The sequence below is a fragment of the Procambarus clarkii genome, chromosome 62 (genome assembly GCF_040958095.1).
Source record: "Procambarus clarkii isolate CNS0578487 chromosome 62, FALCON_Pclarkii_2.0, whole genome shotgun sequence".
NCBI lineage: Eukaryota > Metazoa > Arthropoda > Malacostraca > Decapoda > Cambaridae > Procambarus > Procambarus clarkii.
The window spans coordinates 26,034,980-26,058,837 of record NC_091211.1 but is presented as its reverse complement, the minus strand read 5'-3'; the positions used below and the strand labels follow the sequence as shown (position 1 = coordinate 26,058,837).

The 23,858-nt window shown below is 46.0% G+C and overlaps 1 protein-coding gene across 3 annotated transcripts in view; it reads left to right on the top strand.

Moving 5' to 3' along the window:
* Positions 1–23,858, top strand: part of LOC123766584 (neuropeptide SIFamide receptor) — an 80,887-nt gene that overhangs the window by 44,589 nt on the left and 12,440 nt on the right. For all 3 annotated transcript variants that reach the window (XM_069308380.1, XM_069308381.1, XM_069308379.1), the window contains exon 3: positions 11,448–12,842. In XM_069308380.1, the coding sequence (XP_069164481.1) occupies positions 12,461–12,842 (382 nt within the window). In that variant the 5' untranslated portion in view covers positions 11,448–12,460. The remainder of the gene's footprint in view (positions 1–11,447; positions 12,843–23,858) is intronic.

Genomic DNA, 23,858 nt, shown 5'->3' with positions numbered 1-23,858 from the left:
TCCTAGCGTCCGGGGATCTATCCTTGGCGATGGCAGAAACAAATGGGCAAAGTTTTTTTTTCACCAGTGATTCACCTCTTCACCTAGCAGTAAATAGGTACCGGGGAGTTAAACAGCTGCTATGGGCTGCTTCCTGGGGATGTGTGTGTGTGTGTGTGTGTGTGTGTGTGTGTGTGTGTGTGTGTGTGTGTGTGTGTGTGTGTGTGTGTGTGTGTGTGTGTGTGTGTGTGTGTGTACTCACCTAGTTGTGCTTGCGGGGGTTGAGCTCTGGCTCTTTGGTCCCGCCTTTCAACCGTCAATCAACGTGTGTGTGTGTGTGTGTGTGTGTGTGTGTGTGTGTGTGTGTGTGTGTGTGTGTGTGTGTGTGTGTGTGTGTGTACTCACCTAGTTGTGCTTGCGGGGGTTGAGCTCTGGCTCTTTGGTCCCGCCTCTCAACCGTCAATCAACGTGTGTGTGTGTGTGTGTGTGTGTGTGTGTGTGTGTGTGTGTGTGTGTGTCTGTGTCTGTGTGTGCGAAAGAGAAATATATGTAGTAGTCATATCATAATAGAGTAAAAATAAATTGGTTACAAAGGCGGGGTCCAAGAGCTAATAGCTCAATTCTGCAGATACAAGTAGTAAATACACCCGCACTGATAATTAGTACGGTGACGCCAGCTCTCACAAACCAATTATAACCAAGGCTCTCATCTGGCGAGGGTCACTCTGGCTAACCTTACACATCCCTACTCTGGCCTAACCAAATTTACCAATGAAAATTTAATTGAGTAATTTGGTTAGGTTAGCCAAGGTCAGGTTACTCACCGGGTTGAACACCCAGAGTGCAAGTAGATGTGAGTTCCTGCCATCTGTGAGTTCCTGCCATCTGAGAGTTCCTGCCATCTAAGAGTTCCTGCCATCTGTGAGTTCCTGCTATCTGTGAGTTCCTGCCATCTGTGAGTTCCTGCTATCTGTGAGTTCCTGCCATCTGTGAGTTCCTGCTATCTGTGAGTTCCTGCCATCTAAGAGTAACCCTAAAATGGTTGATACGTCTTAATAACCCTGCAGAGGTTGATAAGCTTCATTACTCCTCAAGAAGTTAATAGGCCTTAACAACCCTCCAGAAGATAAGATTCACCTTAACGACCTTCTGAGTATTGACTCCTGCTGTAATTGGGGTAATTAGCAGACAGGAAGAATGTCAGCCAAGACAAGCACACACACACGTGATCAGTGCCACTCGTGCTGATGAAACTCTTGGCTGGAAGCAGGGGCTAAGGAAGGGAAATTTCTTGACCTATTATTTCAAGAATGTTTTTGGCTGGTGGCGTGGGGGGGGGAGGGATAGTGTGTGTGTGTGTGTGTGTGTGTGTGTGTGTGTGTGTGTGTGTGTGTGTGTGTGTGTGTGTGTGTGTGTGTGTGTGTGTGTGTGTGTGTACTTACCTAGTTGTACTTACCTAGTTGTGCTTGCGGGGGGTTGAGCTCTGGCTCTTTGGTCCCGCCTCTCAACTGTCAATCAACTGGTGTACAGGTTCCTGAGCCTACTGGGCTCTTATCATATCTACACTTGAAACTGTGTATGGAGTCAGCCTCCACCACATCACTGCCTAATGCCTTTCATTTGTCAACTACTCTTGACACTGAAAAAAATTCTTTCTAATATCTCTGTGGCTCATTTGGGCACTCAGTTTCCACCTGTGTCCCCTAGTGCGTGTGTGCTCCTTGTGTTAAATAGTCTGTCTTTATCTACCCTATCAGTTCCTCTGAGAATCTTGTATGTGGTGATCATATGTGTGTGTGTGTGTGTGTGTGTGTGTGTGTACGTCCTTGACAGCCATAATACCTAGAAGGGGGAAGTGAAACCTCAGGTTTGTCAAATAGTCCCCAATTTCATTTGATGTTTTTTTTTTCCAATTCAACATTAACTAATTTAGAACTTTCATCTCCCTGTTGTGGTTTCGGCAGCCAAACTGTTCTAAGGGTTTATTACTCTATCAAAACACACACACACACACACACACACACACACACACACACACACACACACACACACACACACACACACACACACACACATCGACCGGGTAAACAAGGACGAACTTTTCAACACTGGTGGGACGCGAACAAGGGGACACAGGTGGAAGCTGAGTACCCAAATGAGCCACAGAGACGTTAGAAAGAACTTTTTCAGTGTCAGAGTAGTTAGCAAATGGAATGCATTAGGAAGTGATGTGGTGGAGGCTGACTCCATTCACAGTTTCAAATGTAGATATGATAGAGCCCAATAGGCTCAGGAATCTGTACACCAGTTGATTGACGGTTGAGAGGCGGGACCAAAGAGCCAGAGCTCAACCCCCGCAAGCACAATTAGGTGAGTACACACAAACACGCACACACACAGTTGAGAGTTGAGAGGCAGGCCGAAAGAGCAAAGCTCAACCCTCGCAATCACAACTAGGTGAATACACACACACACACACACACACACACACACACACACACACACACACACACAACACATATTAACGTATCAACGTATACATAAACATCATATGTTATTAAGAGTTGTTGATGCACTCTGTGTGTCGGTGAATGCAAAATAGAACACTATACAGCATTGTATTATTCACAAGGGTAAAGTACTGTAAGGTATTAGTGAATAATATTAGACTATTTTACACATCTCTATGTATGAATATGTGTATGTGTCTATATTTAAGTATGTGAAGGCATAAGCATACATATAGGTGTAGTTACCTGAAAAAAATTATTATTCATTTCTCTAATACGTTTATGTGATATATAATCAATTAGAGAGGATAGGTATGGTATTAAACAAGGGTGTCCTTACCTATCTGGGGCCAGATTCACGAAGCAGTTACGCAAGCACTTACGAGCCTGTACATCTTTTCTCAATCTTTGGCGGCTTTGTTTACAATTATTATAAACAGTTAATGAGCTCCGAAGCACCAGGAGGCTGTTTATAACAATAACAACAGTTGATTGGCAAGTTTTCATGCTTGTAAACTGTTTAATAAATGTAACCAAAGCCGTCAAAGATTGAGGAAAGATGTACACGTTCGTAAGTACTTGCGTACGAACGAATACTTGCGTATTCACTGCTTCGTGAATATGGCCCCAGACCTAGTCGTTGTGGTCATGAGTGAACTCACAGAGCAACAAGGCCCAATCACCTTCGCCAGCTGAGGTCGACCCCAGCTTGACCCCAATCAGGGCGTTGGTAGGGTCGTAGATGATGGTCAGATGGTGTTACTCCTCCCATACACCCCCACTCTCCCATACATCTCTCTCTCTCTCTCTCTCTCTCTCTCTCTCTCTCTCTCTCTCTCTCTCTCTCTCTCTCTCTCTCTCTCTCTCTCTCTCTCTCTCTCTCTCTCTCTCTCCCTCTCATTTACACTTCCTTTCAGGCCAAATTATCACTTTTATGCCCCGAAAATTTCCCACTATCAAGTTAGGTTCACTCCGTGTCCTCTAGTTTTTGAGAGCCGGTGAAGGGGCAAGATTTTACCCCTCCTCTAACTTTCTTTGTTCCTTTCTCTTTGACCTTTGTCTGTCTTTTATACTCTCTGTGCTCTCTGTGCTCTCTGTCTCTCTCTCTCTCTCTCTCTCTCTCTCTCTCTCTCTCTCTCTCTCTCTCTCTCTCTCTCTCTCTCTCTCTCTCTCTCTCTCTCTCTCTGTCTCTCTCTGTCTGTCTCTGTCTCTGTCTCTGTCTCTGTCTCTGTCTCTCTCTCTCTCTCTCTCTCTCTCTCTCTCTCTCTCTCTCTCTCTCTCTCTCTCTCTCTCTCTCTCTCTCTCTCTCTCTCTCTCTCTCTCTCTGTCTCTCTCACTCTCTCTCACACACACAAACACACAAGCACCCCCGCAAGCACAACTAGGTGAGTACAACTAGGTGAGTACACACACACACACACAGAACACATTCATCCCTCCTCCCCCAAACACACACACACTCATAACCCTCCCCCTCCCCCCTTAACGCCAGACCCGCACGCAAATACCCCCCCCCTCCCCCCTTAACGCCAGACCCGCACGCAAATACCCCCCCCCTCCCCCCTTAACGCCAGACCCGCACGCAAATTCCCCCCCCCCCCTTCACCCACCCTACCCAAGCGGCTCTCATGCGTATCTTACGCAAGTTGGGGCCAACGTGGCGTATAGACCCGGGTATATTGCCCACTGCATCACAGACGAATAATTGATGAGCCGGGCCTGAATTCCTGTTAGCATGGCTTGCTCTCTCTGCGAGAGGACGGATGCTGCCAGATATCCTCGCTACGATAGCCAGGATTGGTGCCATGGGCAAGTATGGTGGGTTGGTGGGATATTTAGGGGGATAATAGAATATCCAGGGATGGTAGGATATCCAGGGGTGGTAGGGTATCTATGGATGGTAAGATATATAGAGATTGTAGGATATCCATCCCTGGATATCCTACAATCTTCTTGACTATTTGATTTGCATAACTTGTTGCCCCTCACTGTGACTGTCTGATTCCTATCTGTTAGGTATTCCCTTACGCATATCAGTGATCTTTAACTTGCTCTCGTGTGCCTCTCTAGTTTGTGTAGTAATCTAGTGTGAGGAACCGTGTCGAAGACTTTTTGGTAGTCCAGAAATACACAATTTAACCAACCTCTTCTGTCCGGCCTTATTTTGGTCACTTTATCATAGAACTCCAATAGGTTCGTTAGACATGGTTTCCCCTTCCCTAAAGCCATGATGGTGTTTAAGATACTAAATCCTCTATAGGTGTTTGTGCGTGTGTGTTATTTGTGCTTGCAGGGGTTGAGCTCTGGCTCTTTGGTCCCGCCTCTCCACTGTCAATCAACTGGTGCACAGGTTCCTGAGCCTATTGGGCTCTATCATATCTACATTTAAAACTGTGTATGGAGTCAGCCTCCACCACATCACTGCCTAATGCATTCCATTTGTCAACCACTTTGACACTGAAAAAGTTCCTTCTAACGTGTGTGTGTGTGTGTGTGTGTGTGTGTGTGTGTGTGTGTGTGTGTGTGTGTGTGTGTGTGTGTGTGTGTGTGTGTGTGTGTGTGTGTGTGTGTGTGTGTGTGTGTGTGTATGTGTGTGTGTGTGTGTGTGTGTGTGTGTGTGTAAAATCGACAATTCCTTCACATTATCGGCCGTAAAAATATACATCTGTGATTTGTATTAATTTTAGCTGCAGTAACATTGTGAGACTATTGGTGGGTGTTGGTGGTGGTGGAGTGTTGGAGTAAGAGTTTGGGTGTTGGAGTAAGAGAGTTGTATAAGTGATTGAAAAAGGCAGAGAGGGGGAGAGAGGGAGGGGGGGGGGAGGTGTATATAAATGACTGGAAAAGGCAGAGGAAGAGGCGGTGTTCCCCTCCCTTAAGGGCTTTCTTGCGGTCTTCATCCAGTTATCGTCCTGGAAGTGCCTTTTCCCACCTTTTGTTTGCTGGCCATTCACCGCTGAGAATTATGTGGGAATTTTGCGGATTTTTTTTTTTCCTGGCGAACGTTTTTCCCTGCTAATATGACCTGCAATGTTGAGGGTTTGGGATGCCATGGTAGTACACACACGCGCGCGCGCGCACACAGTGTGTGTGTGTGTGTGTGTGTAAGACTGTATAATGAATCTTACTTGAAGGATTGTAACAATCTTACTATCTTGGAGGATTGTAAGCACATTTTTGGAGGATTATGCTATGGTAGCAAAAAGTCAGAACATCCTTCAGGAACTTAAATAAAGAGGCTTTTAGATCACAGTACACCGCCTATATGAGGCCAGTCTTAGAGTATGCCGCACCATCTTGGAGCCCCACATATAAAAAACACATAAGGAAGCTAAAAAAAAGGTGCAAAAGATAGCAACGGGACTCATCCCAGAGCTGCGAGGGATGAGGAACGAAGACAGACTGAAGGAACTAAACCTCACGACGTTAGAAAGGAGGAGGAAGATGGGGGACATGATACAGACGTACAAAATACTTAAGGGATTGACAAGGTTGAAACAGAGGAAATGTTTACAATGAATACAATAGAAGAAGCAGGCTCGTATAGAAGCTTTAGACTCAGATGTGCCATAGAGATGCGAGAAAGTTTTCTTTTAGCGTAAAGGTAGTGAGTAAATGGAAGTAGTTCACTACTTTAAAAGCTGGTGTGATAGGGTAATAGGTCAGGAGCCATTGGAAATAAACAACTGGCGGCTAGAAAAGCGGGGACCAAGAGCTAGAGTTCGATCCTACAGGCACAAACAGAAGTGTATACACATACACAGATATCAACAAGAATATACAGGCTCAAGACTTTCACGTTTGACCCCCATAAACCTGATAACATCAGCGACGTATGCAAAGCTGGCCAACTCTCGAGTAACCTTCAGGCACCGAGACAATGAAGCTTCCAGAACAATGCACACTACCCATTTTAAATCCATACTAGAATACCCAGCCCAACCGTGGCATCCTTACATGAAAAAACACACCACAAATTTTGAAACAGTCCAAAGACTATCAACAAAACTGGTTCCTGAACTAAGAGAACTGAGCTACAAAGAAATGCTGAGAGAACTAGATCTGAGAGAGAACTAAGCACCTAAAGGTTTCAATCCTGCAGGGCATTCCTGTTGGTAATTAGTAATTTGAGTCGTGAACAGCTTGCGACGATAGTCGTTAATTCATTTTGTATCCTACCTCAGGGTGTGTTCAAACCGTGCAGGGAGAGAGAGAGAGAGAGAGAGAGAGAGAGAGAGAGAGAGAGAGAGAGAGAGAGAGAGAGAGAGAGAGAGAGAGGGACCTATTTAATACTGCAAAGATTATCTGGAGCGATTAAATTAGTATAGAAAAACAGAAGGCTCAGATCCCACTCTACTTTCAAGTTTGCAATGACTACATAAGTCAGGTGTGTGTGTGTGTGTGTGTGTGTGTGTGTGTGTGTGTGTACTCACCTATATGTACTCACCTATATGTGCTTGCAGGATCGAGCATTGACTCTTGGATCCCGCCTTTCTAGCCATCGGTTGTTTACAGCAATGACTCCTGTCCCATTTCCAAATGGTGTGTGTGTGTGTGTGTGTGTGTGTGTGTGTGTGTGTGTGTGTGTGTGTGTGTGTGTGTGTGTGTGTGTGTGTGTGTGTGTGTGTGTGAGGGTACTTACCTCTGACATACGCCAGGTGTGTGGAGGAGGTACAGAGGTCGAATACCAGTCAGGTGTATAGAGAAAGCATACCTCTCACCTGAGATATATTTTGTGTATATCCCTTCAGTAATAACGCAGACTTTTGGTTCTAAAATTAATTACGGCATTTTTTTTTAGGCATTTATCCAAGCGTTTCTAAAATGTCTAAATTAGCGATGCTAATTAACGTGCTTCTGCGTCCTCTAATCCTGTAGAGAGGGAATCCTGCGTCCTCTGATCCTGTAGAGAGGGAATCCTCCGTCCACTGATCCTGTAGAGAGGGAATCCTCCGTCCACTGATCCTGTAGAGAGGGAATCCTGTGTACTCTGATCCTATAGAGAGGGAATCCTGTGTACTCTAATCCTGTAGAGAGGGAATCCTGTGTACTCTAATCCTGTAGAGAGGGAATCCTCCGTCCTCTGATCCTGTAGAGAGGGAATCCTGCGTCCTCTGATCCTGTAGAGAGGGAATCCTGCGTCCTCTGATCCTGTAGAGAGGGAATCCTGCGTCCTCTGATCCTGTAGAGAGGGAATCCACCGTCCTCTGATCCTGTAGAGAGGGAATCCTGCGTCCTCTGATCCTGTAGAGAGGGAATCCTGCGTCCTCTGATCCTGTAGAGAGGGAATCCTGCGTCCTCTGATCCTGTAGAGAGGGAATCCACCGTCCTCTGATCCTATAGAGAGGGAATCCACCGTCCTCTGATCCTGTAGAGAGGGAATCCTCCGTCCTCTGATCCTGTAGAGAGGGAATCCACCGTCCTCTGATCCTGTAGAGAGGGAATCCACCGTCCTCTAATCCTGTAGAGAGGGAATCCTCCGTCCTCTGATCCTGTAGAGAGGGAATCCTCCGTCCTCTGATCCTGTAGAGAAGGAATCCTGCGTCCTCTGATCCTGTAGAGAGGGAATCCACCGTCCTCTAATTCTGTAGAGAGGGAATCCTGCGTCCTCTGATCCTGTAGAGAGGGAATCCACCGTCCTCTAATCCTGTAGAGAGGGAATCCACCGTCCTCTGATCCTGTAGAGAGGGAATCCACCGTCCTCTAATCCTGTAGAGAGGGAATCCTCCGTCCTCTGATCCTGTAGAGAGGGAATCCTGTGTCCTCTGATCCTGTAGAGAGGGAATCCTGTCCTCTAATCCTATAGAGAGGGAATCCTGTGTACTCTGATCCTATAGAGAGGGAATCCTCCGTCCTCTAATCCTATAGAGAGGGAATCCTGTGTACTCTGAACTCCAAACACTTCTACAATATAGACCTCTGATTACTTATACAATAGACCGTTGAATACTTATACACAGTCGAATTCTGAACATGTATTCAATAGACCTGGTAATATTGATACAATAGACTTTTGAACTATTGCACAATCAGCTTACGAATACCTATACCCACAGCCCAACCGCTACCACCATCAGTACACCCCCTCCCCCCTCCCTCCCCTGAGACTATGACCTTAGGAGCGCTGGGATCATCATAGTCTCCTGAGACGCTGCGGCCAGTTGAGTACCGCTAATGAGGAACTACCCAATTCTGACCTCTGGGGAGGGCAGTCACGCCTGTATTTAGCCTCCCCTGTGGCTTTATCCTTGCCTGTGGCTTTATCCTGGCCTGTGGCTTTATCCTTGCCTGTGGCTTTATCCTTGCCTGTGGCTTTATTCTGGCCTGTGGCTTTATCCTGGCCTGTGGCTTTATCCTTGCCTGTGGCTTTATCCTTGCCTGTGGCTTTATCCTCCCCCCGTGGCTTTATCCTCCCCCCGTGGCTTTATCCTTGCCTGTGGCTTTATCCTCCCCCCGTGGCTTTATCCTCCCCCCGTGGCTTTATCCTCCCCCCGTGGCTTTATCCTCCCCCCGTGGCTTTATCCTTGCCTGTGGCTTTATCCTGGGCAGTACATGGCCAGCTCCTCTGCTGTTCATATGGGAGTGAGATGTACATGGGGGCCATAACCAGCCGACCTCTGGTGGTTCTCAAGAGACATGATAAATCCTCCAAAGGTTCCCGCGTCTAAAGGGTTATAATTCATTCGTCAGACTGCGAGCAGCGGCGTCTAACAGCCTTGTTGACCAGAGTACGTGCCTAGAGACCTGGGGTCTGATTCACGAAGCAGTTACGCAAGCACTTACGAACCTGTCCATCTTTTCTCAATCTTTGGCGGCTTTGTTTACAATTATTAAACAGTTAATGAGCTGCGAAGCACCAGGAGGCTGTTTATAACAATAACAACAGTTGAATGGGACGTTTTCATGCTTGTAAACTGTTTAATAAATGTAACCAAAGCCGTCAAAGATTGAGGAAAGATGTACACGTTCGTAAATGCTTGCGTGAATCTGGCCCCAGGTGGTGGTGGGCGCTACCACCACCCACATTACCACCATCAACCACCACCACTACCACTAACCCCGCAACCAGACCTTCCTTGGCTGGCTAGACCCATGAGGAACTACTATTGTCTAGGAGAGAAATTGTTGGTCATCTGCCTCCCCCTTCGTTATCTCCCTATTTTGCTTTGGCTTTATCTCTCTCTCTCTCTCTCTCTCTCTCTCTCTCTCTCTCTCTCTCTCTCTCTCTCTCTCTCTCTCTCTCTCTCTCTCTCTCTCTCTCTCTCTCTCTCTCTCACACACAATGAAAGCTGCTAATTGACCCCTTCTGCTTAATGAATTGACAGGCAGACAAACAGCTTCCTTTCCTTAATGGCTCTTCTTGCCTGAGAGGTGTGTGTGTGTGTGTGTGTGTGTGTGTGTGTGTGTGTGTGTGTGTGTGTGTGTGTGTGTGTGTGTGTGTGTGTGTGTGTGTGTGTGTGTGTGCTGGTGTGTGTTCTCACCTAGATGTGCTAATAGGGTCGAACATTAGCTCATAAGCTCCGCCTTTCGGGCATTTTGTATCGTAATGTAATCTGTTCTGAGTGTTTCACCAGTATTTGGATTATTGTTCCTGTCGGTGACTCTCTTAAAGCTCTTTACGATACCTTCTGCGACTTACGATACCTTGTGCGACTTACGATACCTTCTGCGACTTACGATACCTTGTGCGACTTACGATACCTTGTGCGACTTACGATACCTTGTGCGACTTAGGTAACTGGGTAAGACTTTCCGTCAATAAACCTTCACTCCAGTAGCGGTGCTCGACGGTCCTGGCTGGAAGATTCCTCTGTATTTTGTAACTGTATTCAAGTTTATTACTTCGTTATCTTCATCATGTGAGGATACAGCTGGCTGCTGTATTCTCTCGTTGGTTCACTTCCTGCACCTTTATTATGCTATACAGCATCGTGTCTTATCAGCCTGTTTCTTAACGGTCTTAACATCATGTGTTTATCTCTGGGGAACATTACCGGAGCTCTGAGTCCTCCCTGCAGGGTACTCCCTGGCAAGGGAATGTCTTCACTTCTGGGACCCCACTTAAACCCTGCGACGTCCTCTTTCCTCTGACTGGGGCACCGGTAGTGTGACTGGGGCTCCGGTAGTGTGACTGGGGCTCCGGTAGTGTGACTGGAGCTCCGGTAGTGTGACTGGGGCTCCGGTAGTGTGACTGGAGCTCCGGTAGTGTGACTGGAGCTCCGGTAGTGTGACTGGGGCTCCGGTAGTGTGACTGGAGCTCCGGTAGTGTGACTGGGGCTCCGGTAGTGTGACTGGAGCTCCGGTAGTGTGACTGGGGCTCCGGTAGTGTGACTGGAGCTCCGGTAGTGTGACTGGGGCTCCGGTAGTGTGGCTCGACAATGCATCATATAATGCATGACGTCCTAACAATGGCGGGTAACCCCAGGGTACCATAAATCACACACCAGCCACACTACTTACTGACACCAGGGGGGTATATGCCCCCCTTGTTCCCTTCTCCCCCCCCTCTCTGGGGGTGTGAGGGGGTCTATCCTCCCCCTCGATGGGGGTGTGATGGGGGTCCATTTCCTCCCTCTTCTCCCTCTCTCGAAGTGGCTTGTGTCTTTCGTGTTTTTTCTTGTTGACGTGGTGGGCGCCGCTACGCTCTCTCCTGTGGCTGTTTTTTTACCTGCGGTGCAAGTCTCTCACTCTGCACGCTTTTATTGGGTGTATTGCTGTGTATTATTGGCGAGTACACAGGAGACGAGACGCAGGGGGGGGGTGAGGGGGAGTGTATGAAACTGTATTAAGATGATGTTAACACCACGCTGGTGAGTACACACACACACACACACACACACACACACACACACACACACACACACACACACACACACACACACACACACACACACACACACACACATATATATATATATATATAAACAAGATAATAATATTTCCACATTATCTTTCCAGTTGGTTAGGTGCGTGTGGAGGAGGCGAAGGAGGAGGAAGGGTCGCCATGGTAGCCGAACACAACCTTCCCGCCAGAATGAACGGCAGCATTTCCTGGACACTGGAAGATGTTCGGAGTCCACTTGCCGCTACTTCAACCAGCACCAGCGCACCCACCGCTCACCAGCTCTGAGGAGCACGTCTAACTGGACTTGGAAAGCACATTGGCTACTTCTACGGGACTTATGTAGCGCGTTCCATGACGCATGAAGGGGAAATAGGGTTCTAAAGATCCTGGAATTGCAGTTAGGGTGTTTTGGAAATTGGACCTTGAGTAGCAAGTTCAAATTGTCTGGAACTTCAAAGAACAAGTCCAAAGAGTCTGGAACCACAAAGAACAAGTCCAAAGAGTCTGGAACCTCAAAGAACAAGTCCAAAGAGTCTGGAATCACAAACAACAAGTCCTAGATGTCCTTTACCCTGAGTAGTAAGTCCAAACAGACGGTAATTACCACAAGCAGCAAGTCCGACCAAACTTGCAACCTTAAGGGAAACTAATAAACACTTGTAATAAGTGATTAAAACACCAAATGTGTTGTAGAGGAGAACGCTCTTGTCTCAGCTGTCACTCCTGACACTTTTTGGCCACCATCTTCCTGTGAGAGTGTTAGTTATTCTGGCGTCTATTGCTTCACCCTCATCACCCAAACTCATCCATCTACGAGTGTCAAATAACCACTCACCCGTCTACTAAGCACCTACACCCACCTATCTACAAGGGTCAGACAACCACTCACCCGTCTACTAAGCACCTACACCCACCTATCTACAAGGGTCAGACAACCACTCACCCGTCTACTAAGCACCTACACCCACCTATCTACAAGGGTCAGACAACCACTCACCCGTCTACTAAGCACCTACACCCACCTATCTACAAGGGTCAGACAACCACTCACCCGTCTACTAACCATCTACACCCAGCCATCAACAAGCACCAAACAAGGCCCAAGCCGTGCCCAAGCACCTACACCATGTACTCCCAGGATGTGAACACCACGGCCAGAACCACCCCCACAGAGTACTACTACTACAGCAACCCCAACCACTACTACGACACCCTGGACGACAACACCACGACCTGCCCGCCAAACGGGACAGAGATGAGCGACTTGTGTGTCGAGTACGAGGTGCCGACCTTCCGTCACTCCCTCTCCGTCACTATTCTCTACTGCGTCGCGTACGTCTTCGTCTCCGTCATGGGCGTCATCGGGAACAGCTTCGTGGTGGCGGTGGTGATGCGGGCGCCGCGCATGCGCACCGTCACTAACGTCTTCATAGCCAATCTGGCCGTGGCCGACCTGCTTGTCAACATTATCGTCATGCCCACCACGCTCATTGGTCACCTCCTCAACGGTACGTACACGCTGATTGGTTGAGACAGGACTCGAAGGAGGTAGGGAAGGGACTACCATGGAAGGGAACTACCATGGAAGGGAACTACCATGGAAGGGAACTAGCAAGGGAGGAACAGGAACTATTCTCCCGCCTTTCCCCTAACGCCAGTGAATTAAATATTATTTACCAGATCATCCTCAGACTGCTCACTTGCGGCCGACCCCATAAGCATATTGGTCGGTTATAACGACCCTAAACACACATTGGTCGGTTATAACGACCCCCAAACACACATTGGTCGGTTATAACGACCCCCAAACACACATTGGTCGGTTATAACGACCCCAAACACACATTGGTCGGTTATAACGACCCCCAAACACACATTGGTCGGTTATAACGACCCCCAAACACACATTGGTCGGTTATAACGACCCCAAACACACATTGGTCGGTTATAACGACCCCCAAACACACATTGGTCGGTTATAACGACCCCCAAACACACATTGGTCGGTTATAACGACCCCCAAACACACATTGGTCAGTTATAACGACCCCAAACACACATTGGTCGGTTATAACGACCCCCAAACACACATTGGTCAGTTATAACGACCCCAAACACACATTGGTCGGTTATAACGACCCCCAAACACACATTGGTCGGTTATAACGACCCCAAACACACATTGGTCGGTTATAACATTGTGGAATAAAAAACAACATTTTCTTAAACAGTTACGTGTAGATTAAGTTAGTTTATATCCATATAAAGTTAGTTTATATGCATTTTCATTATGCAAATGAAGCAGTTACAGAGATTCGAGTCGAACACAGGCCGAGAATAAAGCACTTTTTAGAGTATAGTTTGAACGTCATCATGTGTGTAGCAGTCCGTCCTCATCAACAAAGGCTAAATGCTCGTTAACCTAGCCGCCTAACCCCTGTTTTTTTTTATTGACAAACAGTTTACACACGACTCACAACAGATGACGTTCAAATATTTCTTGAACAAGTGCTTCGCTGACGACCTCTGTTGGAACCACAACGGTGTAACCCGCCAAACACACAGCGAAACTACGACGTTGGTACAACGTTCGAACAAGTTTTAACACCTCCTAACCAGTTATAACAACCAATATAGCAAGTTGTAACAACGTTCTAATACGTCATAAACACGTTAAGCCAAAATGTAACAACTTTATTACAAGTTGTAACAAGCGGAAAATAGAGACAGTTACGGTTTGTGTTTCCAGTTAAATGCTTCACACACGAACTGCGAATAAAAATAATGGTCAACAGAACCATAACCTTCGCTCCTTCTAATACCATAATACGCATAATATGCAAATATATATTAATTTATATTTGAGAATCTTCATATATTGAATGAAGTGCTTGTTAAAATGGATCAATGCGTGTGTGGGGTCGGCCACTGGATGGACGAGCATAGGGACACATTGTAGTGTTGGGTCAAGATTTTCATTTATAAACAAGAGTTTGGTAGCTGGATGGGCTACAACAACAGTGAAACATCCTAGCCAACCTGTTCCCCAGGTAAAAGGGATGCGAACTGGAGGCTCAGGTAAGGAAAGAGAGAACGGAAACAAGTCAGTCTAACCTTTTTTTCAGTTCTTTGCTCCATTTTAATAGGCTGCTTTGTTCCCATTTTCTGTCGTATATTAAGTCACGTTTTCTCTAATAAGGTTGACATGAGTGACATTACTCTCTATTGCCCTTCATATTAATATCTGTCTCCCTCCCTCCCTCCATCTCTCTATCTCTCTTACTCTCCTACATACTTCTCATTCTCCTTCTTCTTCTCCTCCTCCTCCTCGTCTTCCTCCTCCATCTTCCACCATCAATAATAAAATTAAAGTTTACACAACTTTCTTGAACGTTTTTCAAGAAGTCGGAAAAGTCAGAAGAATCTCTTTAGATTTTTATATAGATATAATATCGTAAATTTGTAATGCAGAAATATTTCATTGGTCCTTGTATATTATTGAATGTAAAGAAAGTATTGGATATAAGATACACTTATATATATATATATATATATATATATATATATATATATATATATATATATATATATATATATATATATATATATTTATATATAATGCCGAGATTTACAGTTTATAATAAAGTTAGCAGACTGAGAGCTTTCCTTTCTCATATATAATGGTAAGCCTTAGGCTACTAGTTCTCTCTCTCTCTCTCTCTCTCTCTCTCTCTCTCTCTCTCTCTCTCTCTCTCTCTCTCTCTCTCTCATGCAGGAGGCCGTGCTGGGGTGGCCATAAATAAGAAAGAGCAGCTAAACAAACAGATCAACCAAACTCTGCCTCTGAATGCAATTGCGGGATTGTGAGGGTCGTTTGAGTGAGCGCTCGCAGATTAAATTAATAATTGTCGATGGTCAGACCGGAGCTGTTCTGTCATTAGTGTCCGATTACCAGTGATAGTTGGTAATTTAGACGGGTTGCGAACAGGACTACAGGTTTATTTTGGGAGTAACGGAGGCGTGTGTGTGTGTGTGTGTGTGTGTGTGTGTGTGTGTGTGTGTGTGTGTGTGTGTGTACTCACCTAGTTGTGTCTGCAGGATCGAGCATTGACTCTTGGATCCCGCCTTTCGAGCATCGGTTGTTTACAGCAATGACTCCTGTCCCATTTCCCTATCATACCTGGTTTTAAAATTATGAATAGTATTTGCTTCCACAACCTTCCGTGTGAACATTTCGTCTATGTCCACTCTGTCAATCCCTCTGAGTATCTTATACGTTCCTATCATGTCCCCCCTCTCCCTTCTTCTTTCTAGTGTCGTAAGGCACAGTTCCCTCAGGCGCTCCTCATACCCCATCCCACACACACACAACAGGTGTATGTGTGTGTGTCAGTTTGTGTAAAGGTTTTGGTAACCAGAGTCAGTTATTTGGACTGGTCGGTGCAGGGAACACATCGCTTGTTGCAGGGTCGGCGTTCGATCCCCGATGTGCCAAGTGATTGAGCATCATGTCTTCCCTCCGTCCTCCTATCCTCCTGTCCTATCCTCGTATACCTTTCTTGCGCGTTATAAACCTACTGTCTTAGAACTTTCTCCTAATTTCCTTTCTTGATACTTCTCAGCTCAAAACTTGACTCGATCTTGTGCTGAGTCGTCACAGATGGCGTCCTGGAGCCAAGGGTCAAATGAGCGCCGCTCTCCCTCTCGGGGGCTCAAACTGAGCCCTCACCGTGAGCCCTCTATTCTGTCAGTGTGGGGTAGTTAAGAGATGGAATGCATTAGGCAGTGATGTGGTGGAGGCTGACTCCATACACAGTTTATAATATAGATATGATAGAGCCCAGTAGGCTCAGGAACCTGTACACTAGTTGACTGACAGTTGAGAGGCGGGACCAAAGAGCCAGAGCTTAACCCCCGCAAGCACAACTAGGTGAATAACAAGCCCCTGAAGCTTTTGACATATCAAGTACACACACACACACATATATATATATATATATATATATATATATATATATATATATATATATATATATATATATATATATATATATATATATATATATATATATAGGTGACTTGGCAGTGATTGTGGCGTGATGACTCTGTCACAGGTTGACAGGGGGACCGTCCAGGTGGACAGGGGGACCGTCCAGGTGGACAGGGGGACCGTCCAGGTGGACAGGGGGACCGTCCAGGTGTGGCGGGAGACAGTAACAAGGACTATCAGATAGTTCCACTACCACTGTCCAGTTCCCGTCCCTCCAGGAGTGATGGATGTTTAATCAGCCCGGCCAAATAGCATTGGGCTGCTCTGACGTCACTGATCACCTTCCAACTGATACAGCTGCCAGTTACCTGACCAGGTGTGACGGGGCAGGTGTGACGGGACAGGTGTGACGGACAGGTGTGGGCTCTCTTATCTAAAATGATCATCCAAGACAGTTAAGGGGGGGAAATTCACTATTGATTCTTGTCTTGTTGGTACATTTTCATGAATATGAATTGTTAGACGTTTGTCATGTCTCTCATCTTCATCATCTCCGTGACCTCATGTCACTTGCTCACCTCATCTTCACCTCATATTATAAGCACTATCTATGTGTATATATCTGTTTGGTGTGGTCAAGTTAAACAGTTGAACAATTAAATTCATATGAACGGACTATTCATATTCTGTAGTTGCTCATCATAACTAAGTATTCATACACTTATACACACACACACACGCACACTCACACACACGCACACTCACACACACGCACACTCACACACACGCACACACACACACACACACATTGATTGCTGATTGACAGTTGAGAGGCGGGACCAAAGAGCCAAAGCTCAACCCCAGCAAGCACAATTAGGTGAGTACAATTAGGTGAGTACACACACACACCATGGTACACTTGTATGTATCCCTCTCACACAGTCATACATCCTTCATCCTAATTACATTGCAGTTTGGAGGATTGAATTCTAGTTACCATTAACCTATCTGAATCTCTGCAGCATCCACATACATAACATTAGTAGATCTCCCGCCTCGGAGGGGCGGGGGGAAGGGGGGGATTGTTTACATAGGGTGAGGCAGAGAAGGGGTCCTCTAGCTGGGGATCCTAGCGTGTTCCAGCATGCTGTTGTTACACACAGAGATCACACTAAAGTGATGCATCAAATGAACAAATCCACAAGGGCCGTGACGAGGTTTCGAACCTGCGTCCGGGAGCATCCCAGACACTGCCTTAATCGACTGATTATGTGTTTATCCCCAGCCTGCTCCGGAAGGTGATGCTCGCTTACTGTTACGTCTGTCTTCCTCTCCACTTCCTAATCCATCATATCCTAAGCTAATTTTCTTCCGAGATCAGTCTTCCGCTCTGTCTCAGAAGACGGGTGAGACTGGTTGAGTATTTCCTGCGATGTGTGTGTGTGTTGTTCCTTCACAGCCCCGCTCCGGTGCCGGGTAAGTCCACTACGGGCTCACCATAGTCCGTGCTACTTTGGAACTTTTAGTTCTAAGTAGCTAAAGCAACAGCAACAACGTGTCTTGTTCCTTAGTGTACCTGTTTCTGCTGTAATAATTCTTATTCTCTCTCTCTCTCTCTCTCTCTCTCTCTCTCTCTCTCTCTCTCTCTCTCTGTGACCTATGACCTCAGCCTCCCACTCCTCCGACCAAACAAGCCAGAGTTAATCGGGAGATTAATGGATTTATACAACATAACAACCAGATGGGAATGATCTCCGGGCCTTAGATGTGAGCCCGACAGAGATGGATTTACCAGCACTAGTGGTAGCATTACTAGTAGCAACAGTACTAGTAGCAACAGTACTAGTAGCAACAGTACTAGTAGCAACAGTACTAGTAGCAACAGTACTAGTAGTAACAGTACTAGTAGCAACAGTTCTCTCTCAGTTCTCATAAGAAAGGACATTCTGGTTAGCTCAGTAGATCGTCTTTGATTACTCTAGCGAGGGTTCGACCCCCATCACCCTGTTGGCATGGCAATTGCAGATTGCATATGTGACTTGAGATTGGATATTCTCATGACTTTATGTGAGGTTTTAATGACGTGTTATTGATGTCTGCTCAGGTGTGTGTGTACTCACCTAGTTGTGCATGCCGGGGGTTGAGCTCTGGCTCTTTGGTCCCGCCTCTCAACTGTCAATCAACTGGTATACAGGTTCCTGAGCTGCTGGGCTCTATCATATCTACATTTGAAACTGTGTATGGAGTCAGCTCCATAAATCAACAACCTTTTTTCCAAACCAGTATTTACCCAGGTCTTTCCAGAATGTGAACTCATCAATTTATATTCATTGTATCGAGTTGTATTTTGTGTTGATGGACATGGAGGTCTTTCAAGGTGGCCTTTCATCTACCCGCTTCAATCACGTCAAGCTCAATCTCCTCCCTCCTTCCAGGTGTAAATTATGCCGTGTTAATCTCTCTTCATAAGGCGAGGTTCTAATTACACAGATTCAATTTGAATTCTTTGTAACGAGGTTCTCTTTGTAATAATTATTTCATGATATGCTGTGAAATTGTAAATGATTTACATTGTAAATTACATTTACATAAAGAGTCGAGGAGCGTGACGTGTATGTCACCTCTCGGTTTATATATACACTATGTATATATACACTGTGTATATACGTGACACACAGCATTGTAGGTACATAGAAAGAACTTTTTTCAGTGTCAGAGTAGGTAACAGATGGTATACATTAGGCAGTGATGTGGTGGAGGCTGACTCCATACACAGTTTATAATGTAGATATGATAGAGCCCAATAGGCTCAGGAACCTGTACACCAGTTGATTGACAGTTGAGAGGCGGGACCAAAGAGCCAGAGCTCAACCCCCGCAAGCACAACTAAGTGAGTACAGAGTCACTATGGTGATACCACTCTCAGTGTAGTTGATCTGTTGGCATCGTGATCTGTTATACTGTTGGTGGTGGGTGTTGGTGGTGGGGCGCCATCACCCACCTCCCATACCGTCTTGCATCTATGCAGGCAATGCAATCACTCTCAATATCAATTATGCAGCCGCGAGCTGTCATCTCGCAGACATTTAAAATACATTTTATGCCACATTTAGTCAATTTAATTTCATGATTTACCATGTAATATAGAGAAACACAGTTGGTACAGGTGAGGTACAGGTGAGGTACAGGTGAGAGAGAGATACTTAGAACTTAGATGCTGAGAAAGGTGAAGACACAAACAGGTGAAAACACACACACACACACACACACACACACACACACACACACACACACACACACACACACACACACACACACACACACACACACACAGATTCAGAAGCCCTAAAATAGAGCTTCCGAGAATCATATACAAAACAGATCAGACAATAAAGTACAGGTATTATAGAAACCCACTGACAGAGTTTCTAGAGTTCTAGAGAGTGAAAGACAGACTTTCTAGACAGTGAAATTATTATAACTTCCAGAGGCCAGCCTATGTAAAATATCAACCATAGTTCTTACCAAAATGTTTAAAAAATACAATGCTAATGTAACCTTTTCTTAAAGCGAGGGATAAAGAATGTCTATACAGGTTCCTGGGGCCAGATTCACAAAGCACTTACGCAAGTTCTTACGAACGTGTACATCTTTCCTCAATCTTCGAGGCTTTGGTTACATTTATTAAACAGTTTACAAGCATGAAAACTTGCCAATCAACTGTTGTTATTGTTATAAACAGCCTCCAGATGCTTCGGAGCTCATTAACTGTTTAATAATTGGAAACAAAGCCGCCAAAGATTGAGAAAAGATGTACAGGTTTGTAAGTACTCGCGTAACTGCTTCGTGAATCTGCCCCCTGGCAGAATTGGTTTCCAGACCGCGGGTCTCTAGTTTCTGCTCTCTACTCCTGGATATAGACGATCCAAGCTCCATTATTGTGTTCCAGGACGGGTCTGGAATCCCTCCTCCTCCCTGAAAGGACCTCTCCAGATCCCGTCATTTACTCCCTCATCCCAAAGACAAGTTTAATAACGCCGAAACTTTTAACACTTGTTGGAGTTCCAGCGAACTATTGGTGATGGGAACAGCTATGTTGGTGGTGTGGCACTGTACTCACCTGGTTGGTCTTGCTGGGGGTTGAGCTTCGGCTCTTTGGTCCCGCCTCTCAACTGTCGAGCGTGGTGGTGTGGCTGTGTTGTGATTCGCTGGTGTTGCTCTACTGAGGTGTTGTGTTTGTTGTTTAAGATTCAGCTACTGGGAACAAAAGTAGTAAGTAGCACGGGCTATGGTGAGCCCGTAGTGGACTTTCCAATCCCTTAACTTTGCTTTTCCTTTTCCCGCCGTCCCTTGGTCCCCTTTTAGCTCTGTTCAGCCTCCTTTTCCCAGCTGCCTTCCCTAGGTCACAGCTGCCTCTCCCAGGAGGTCACAGCTGCCTCTCCCAGGAGGTCACAGTAGACAATAACGCCTCAACCCACACAGGCGACACGCTTCCAACACCGCACTTGTTTTGCTTCTCACTGTCCTCTCCCACCACCTTCCTCAGACTTCTGTTGTTGCTGACGTAACGTCACCCTACGTGAAGGGTGAGTACATGATGTCACCCTACGTGAAGGGTGAGTACATGATGTCACCCTACGTGAAGGGTGAGGACATGACGTCACTCTACGTGGAGGGTGAGATCATGACGTCACCCTACGTGAAGGGTGAGTACATGATGTCACCCTACGTGGAGGGTGAGTACGTGACGTCACCCTATGTGAAGGGTGAGTACGTGACGTCACCCTATGTGGAGGGTGAGTACATGATTTCACCCTACGTGAAGGGTGAGGACATGACGTCACTCTACGTGGAGGGTGAGATCATGACGTCACCCTACGTGGAGGATGAGGTCACTCTACCCATAACTACCTCACCCTACATGAAGGGTCGTTAGATGGTAAACATAAACTAGTGCTTGCTAGATATAACAATAAAACTAAAGACTTTTTCAATGGCCATTACTGGAATTATGAGTATTTAAGCTGATCACGTCTATAAACAGTGACTGATCCGTGGATTAACCAGCTACTAGTACTTCTACACTAGTTAAAAATAACCACAACTAGTAAAGTATTACAATATACAAATAATAGGAGTAATAATGACATATTACTCTAACAAGCGATCTGATCGTTAATGGGTTCATAATATCCGAGTTACTGGGATCGTCCCCAGGCGTTCTTAGAGCTAAATCCGCATTCATCGACTTCAAAGGTCTCGGCTGATCCAATATTTTGCATCAGAAAAATCTATCAAAGAAAACGTTTTAAAGATCATTTTTTTTTTCTTCAAAAATTGAATGGTAGTTTATTTGTCTACTTTTTTTTTTTTTTTTTTTTTTTGCATCTGTTGGAGAACTTAATTTGCATATTGATATGGAGAAGCGTTGGATATTTAATACATAAATTGTTACTGCTAATTTATTCCTTGTTTCAAATATTCTGTTTTTGTCGTAACATTAATTTAATTATGGTAATGTTTGGATATATTTTTTATTATTTTGGGCGTTGAGAGGTTATGTTTTTGTCTGTTTTTTTGTATTTTTGTTTTGTTAAATATTAATATTTTATTGTTATTATATGAGTGTTTTAATTACTGCGAGGATCTATGGCGTTTTTGTAATTATTTATAACGGTTCTGGAGGTTATCTGGAGATGATTTCGGGGCTTTAGTGTCCCCGCGGCCCGGTCCTCGACCAGACCTCCACCCCCAGGAAGCAGCCCGTGACAGCTGACTAACACCCAGGTACCTATTTTACTGCTAAGTAACAGGGGCATAGGGTGAAAGAAACTCTGCCCATTGTTTCTCGCCGGCGCCTGGGATCGAACCCAGGACCACAGGATCACAAGTCCAGCGTGCTGTCCGCTTGGCCGACCGGCGAATAGAGTCTTGTGTACGTGTATGTGTTCACTATTTGTGCCTGCAGGATCCAGCTGCTAGCTCTTGAGCCCCGCCTTCCTAACTGTCTTTTGTCTAACATATCCAATCCCGATTGATTGAGATTAAGCCAACCAGGAGGTGGCACGGGCATGAATAGCCCGTAAACACCCAATCCCGACCAACAACACCCAATCCCGACCAACCACTGTCCTTACAACAACCTGTATTAACATGTAAAACACAACTTCACTATTGCTCGTTAAAGTCTATAATTTAGCAAATTTAATAATGATGAGGATAACTATCTTTGGATATTTTAAAAAATAATAATTGATTGTGTCACTATAGTGCGCAGTTCTGCTTAATTTTGGTAAGTGCTTGGTAAGAGGGAAGGGGGGAGGGGGTGAGAGAGAGAGAGAGAGAGAGAGAGAGAGAGAGAGAGAGAGAGAGAGAGAGAGAGAGAGAGAACCAGACTGAGAGAAGCAAGAATCAGAAAGATAAATATATTCATAATTAGTCGAAAGTAAATAGACATAAATCTATGTAAATAGATAACATTTCACACATTACTTCCTCATTAAGAGAGCCGCTGGAGCAGCACAGCACGATCCTCCAGCGCACTAAATTATAAATTCCCACTTGACCAATTGTGGGAAAAGTCGGGCCTTTTCTCCCCACATATTATGCACTCTGGGGCGAGTGGCACTCATGGCACAGTCACCCTCGCGCCGCCCAATAGTGCCACCAACATTTCCTCCTCACTATTCCCACCAGTACAGAAATAAGGAGACAGGAAACCTTTGGACAAAGAGCGTATCTGTGTGCGCGTAAAGTGTGTTGACAAAGTTGATTTTTTATATATTCACATACTTATATACGTATATAAGAGTGTGGATATGTATTTATATACATGTGTGTATACACACTACTCTGCAAATCCCTTAAACAGTGTTCTAAAGGTTGCATATGTGGCGTGAAGTGCGGCCATTATCCGGCCAAACTTACCCACTATCTTATAGTTTGCTCAACTAACACTGTCGCCGCCTCAAAATTAGTTTATATAATGTAGGATTTTTTTTAGCATAGTTGTGCAGTTGACAACATTTGCTGTGGTGGTGACGGTCCGCTGCTGTGGTGGTGGTGACGGTCCGCTGCTGTGGTGGTGGTGGTGACGGTCCGCTGCTGTGGTGGTGGTGACGGTCCGCTGCTGTGGTGGTGGTGGTGACGGTCCGCTGCTGTGGTGGTGGTGACGGTCCGCTGCTGTGGTGGTGGTGGTGACGGTCCGCTGCTGTGGTGGTGGTGGTGACGGTCCGCTGCTGTGGTGGTGGTGGTGACGGTCCGCTGCTGTGGTGGTGGTGGTGACGGTCCGCTGCTGTGGTGGTGGTGACGGTCCGCTGCTGTGGTGGTGGTGACGGTCCGCTGCTGTGGTGGTGGTGGTGACGGTCCGCTGCTGTGGTGGTGGTGACGGTCCGCTGCTGTGGTGGTGGTGGTGACGGTCCGCTGCTGTGGTGGTGGTGGTGACGGTCCGCTGCTGTGGTGGTGGTGACGGTCCGCTGCTGTGGTGGTGGTGGTGACGGTCCGCTGCTGTGGTGGTGGTGGTGACAGTCCGCTG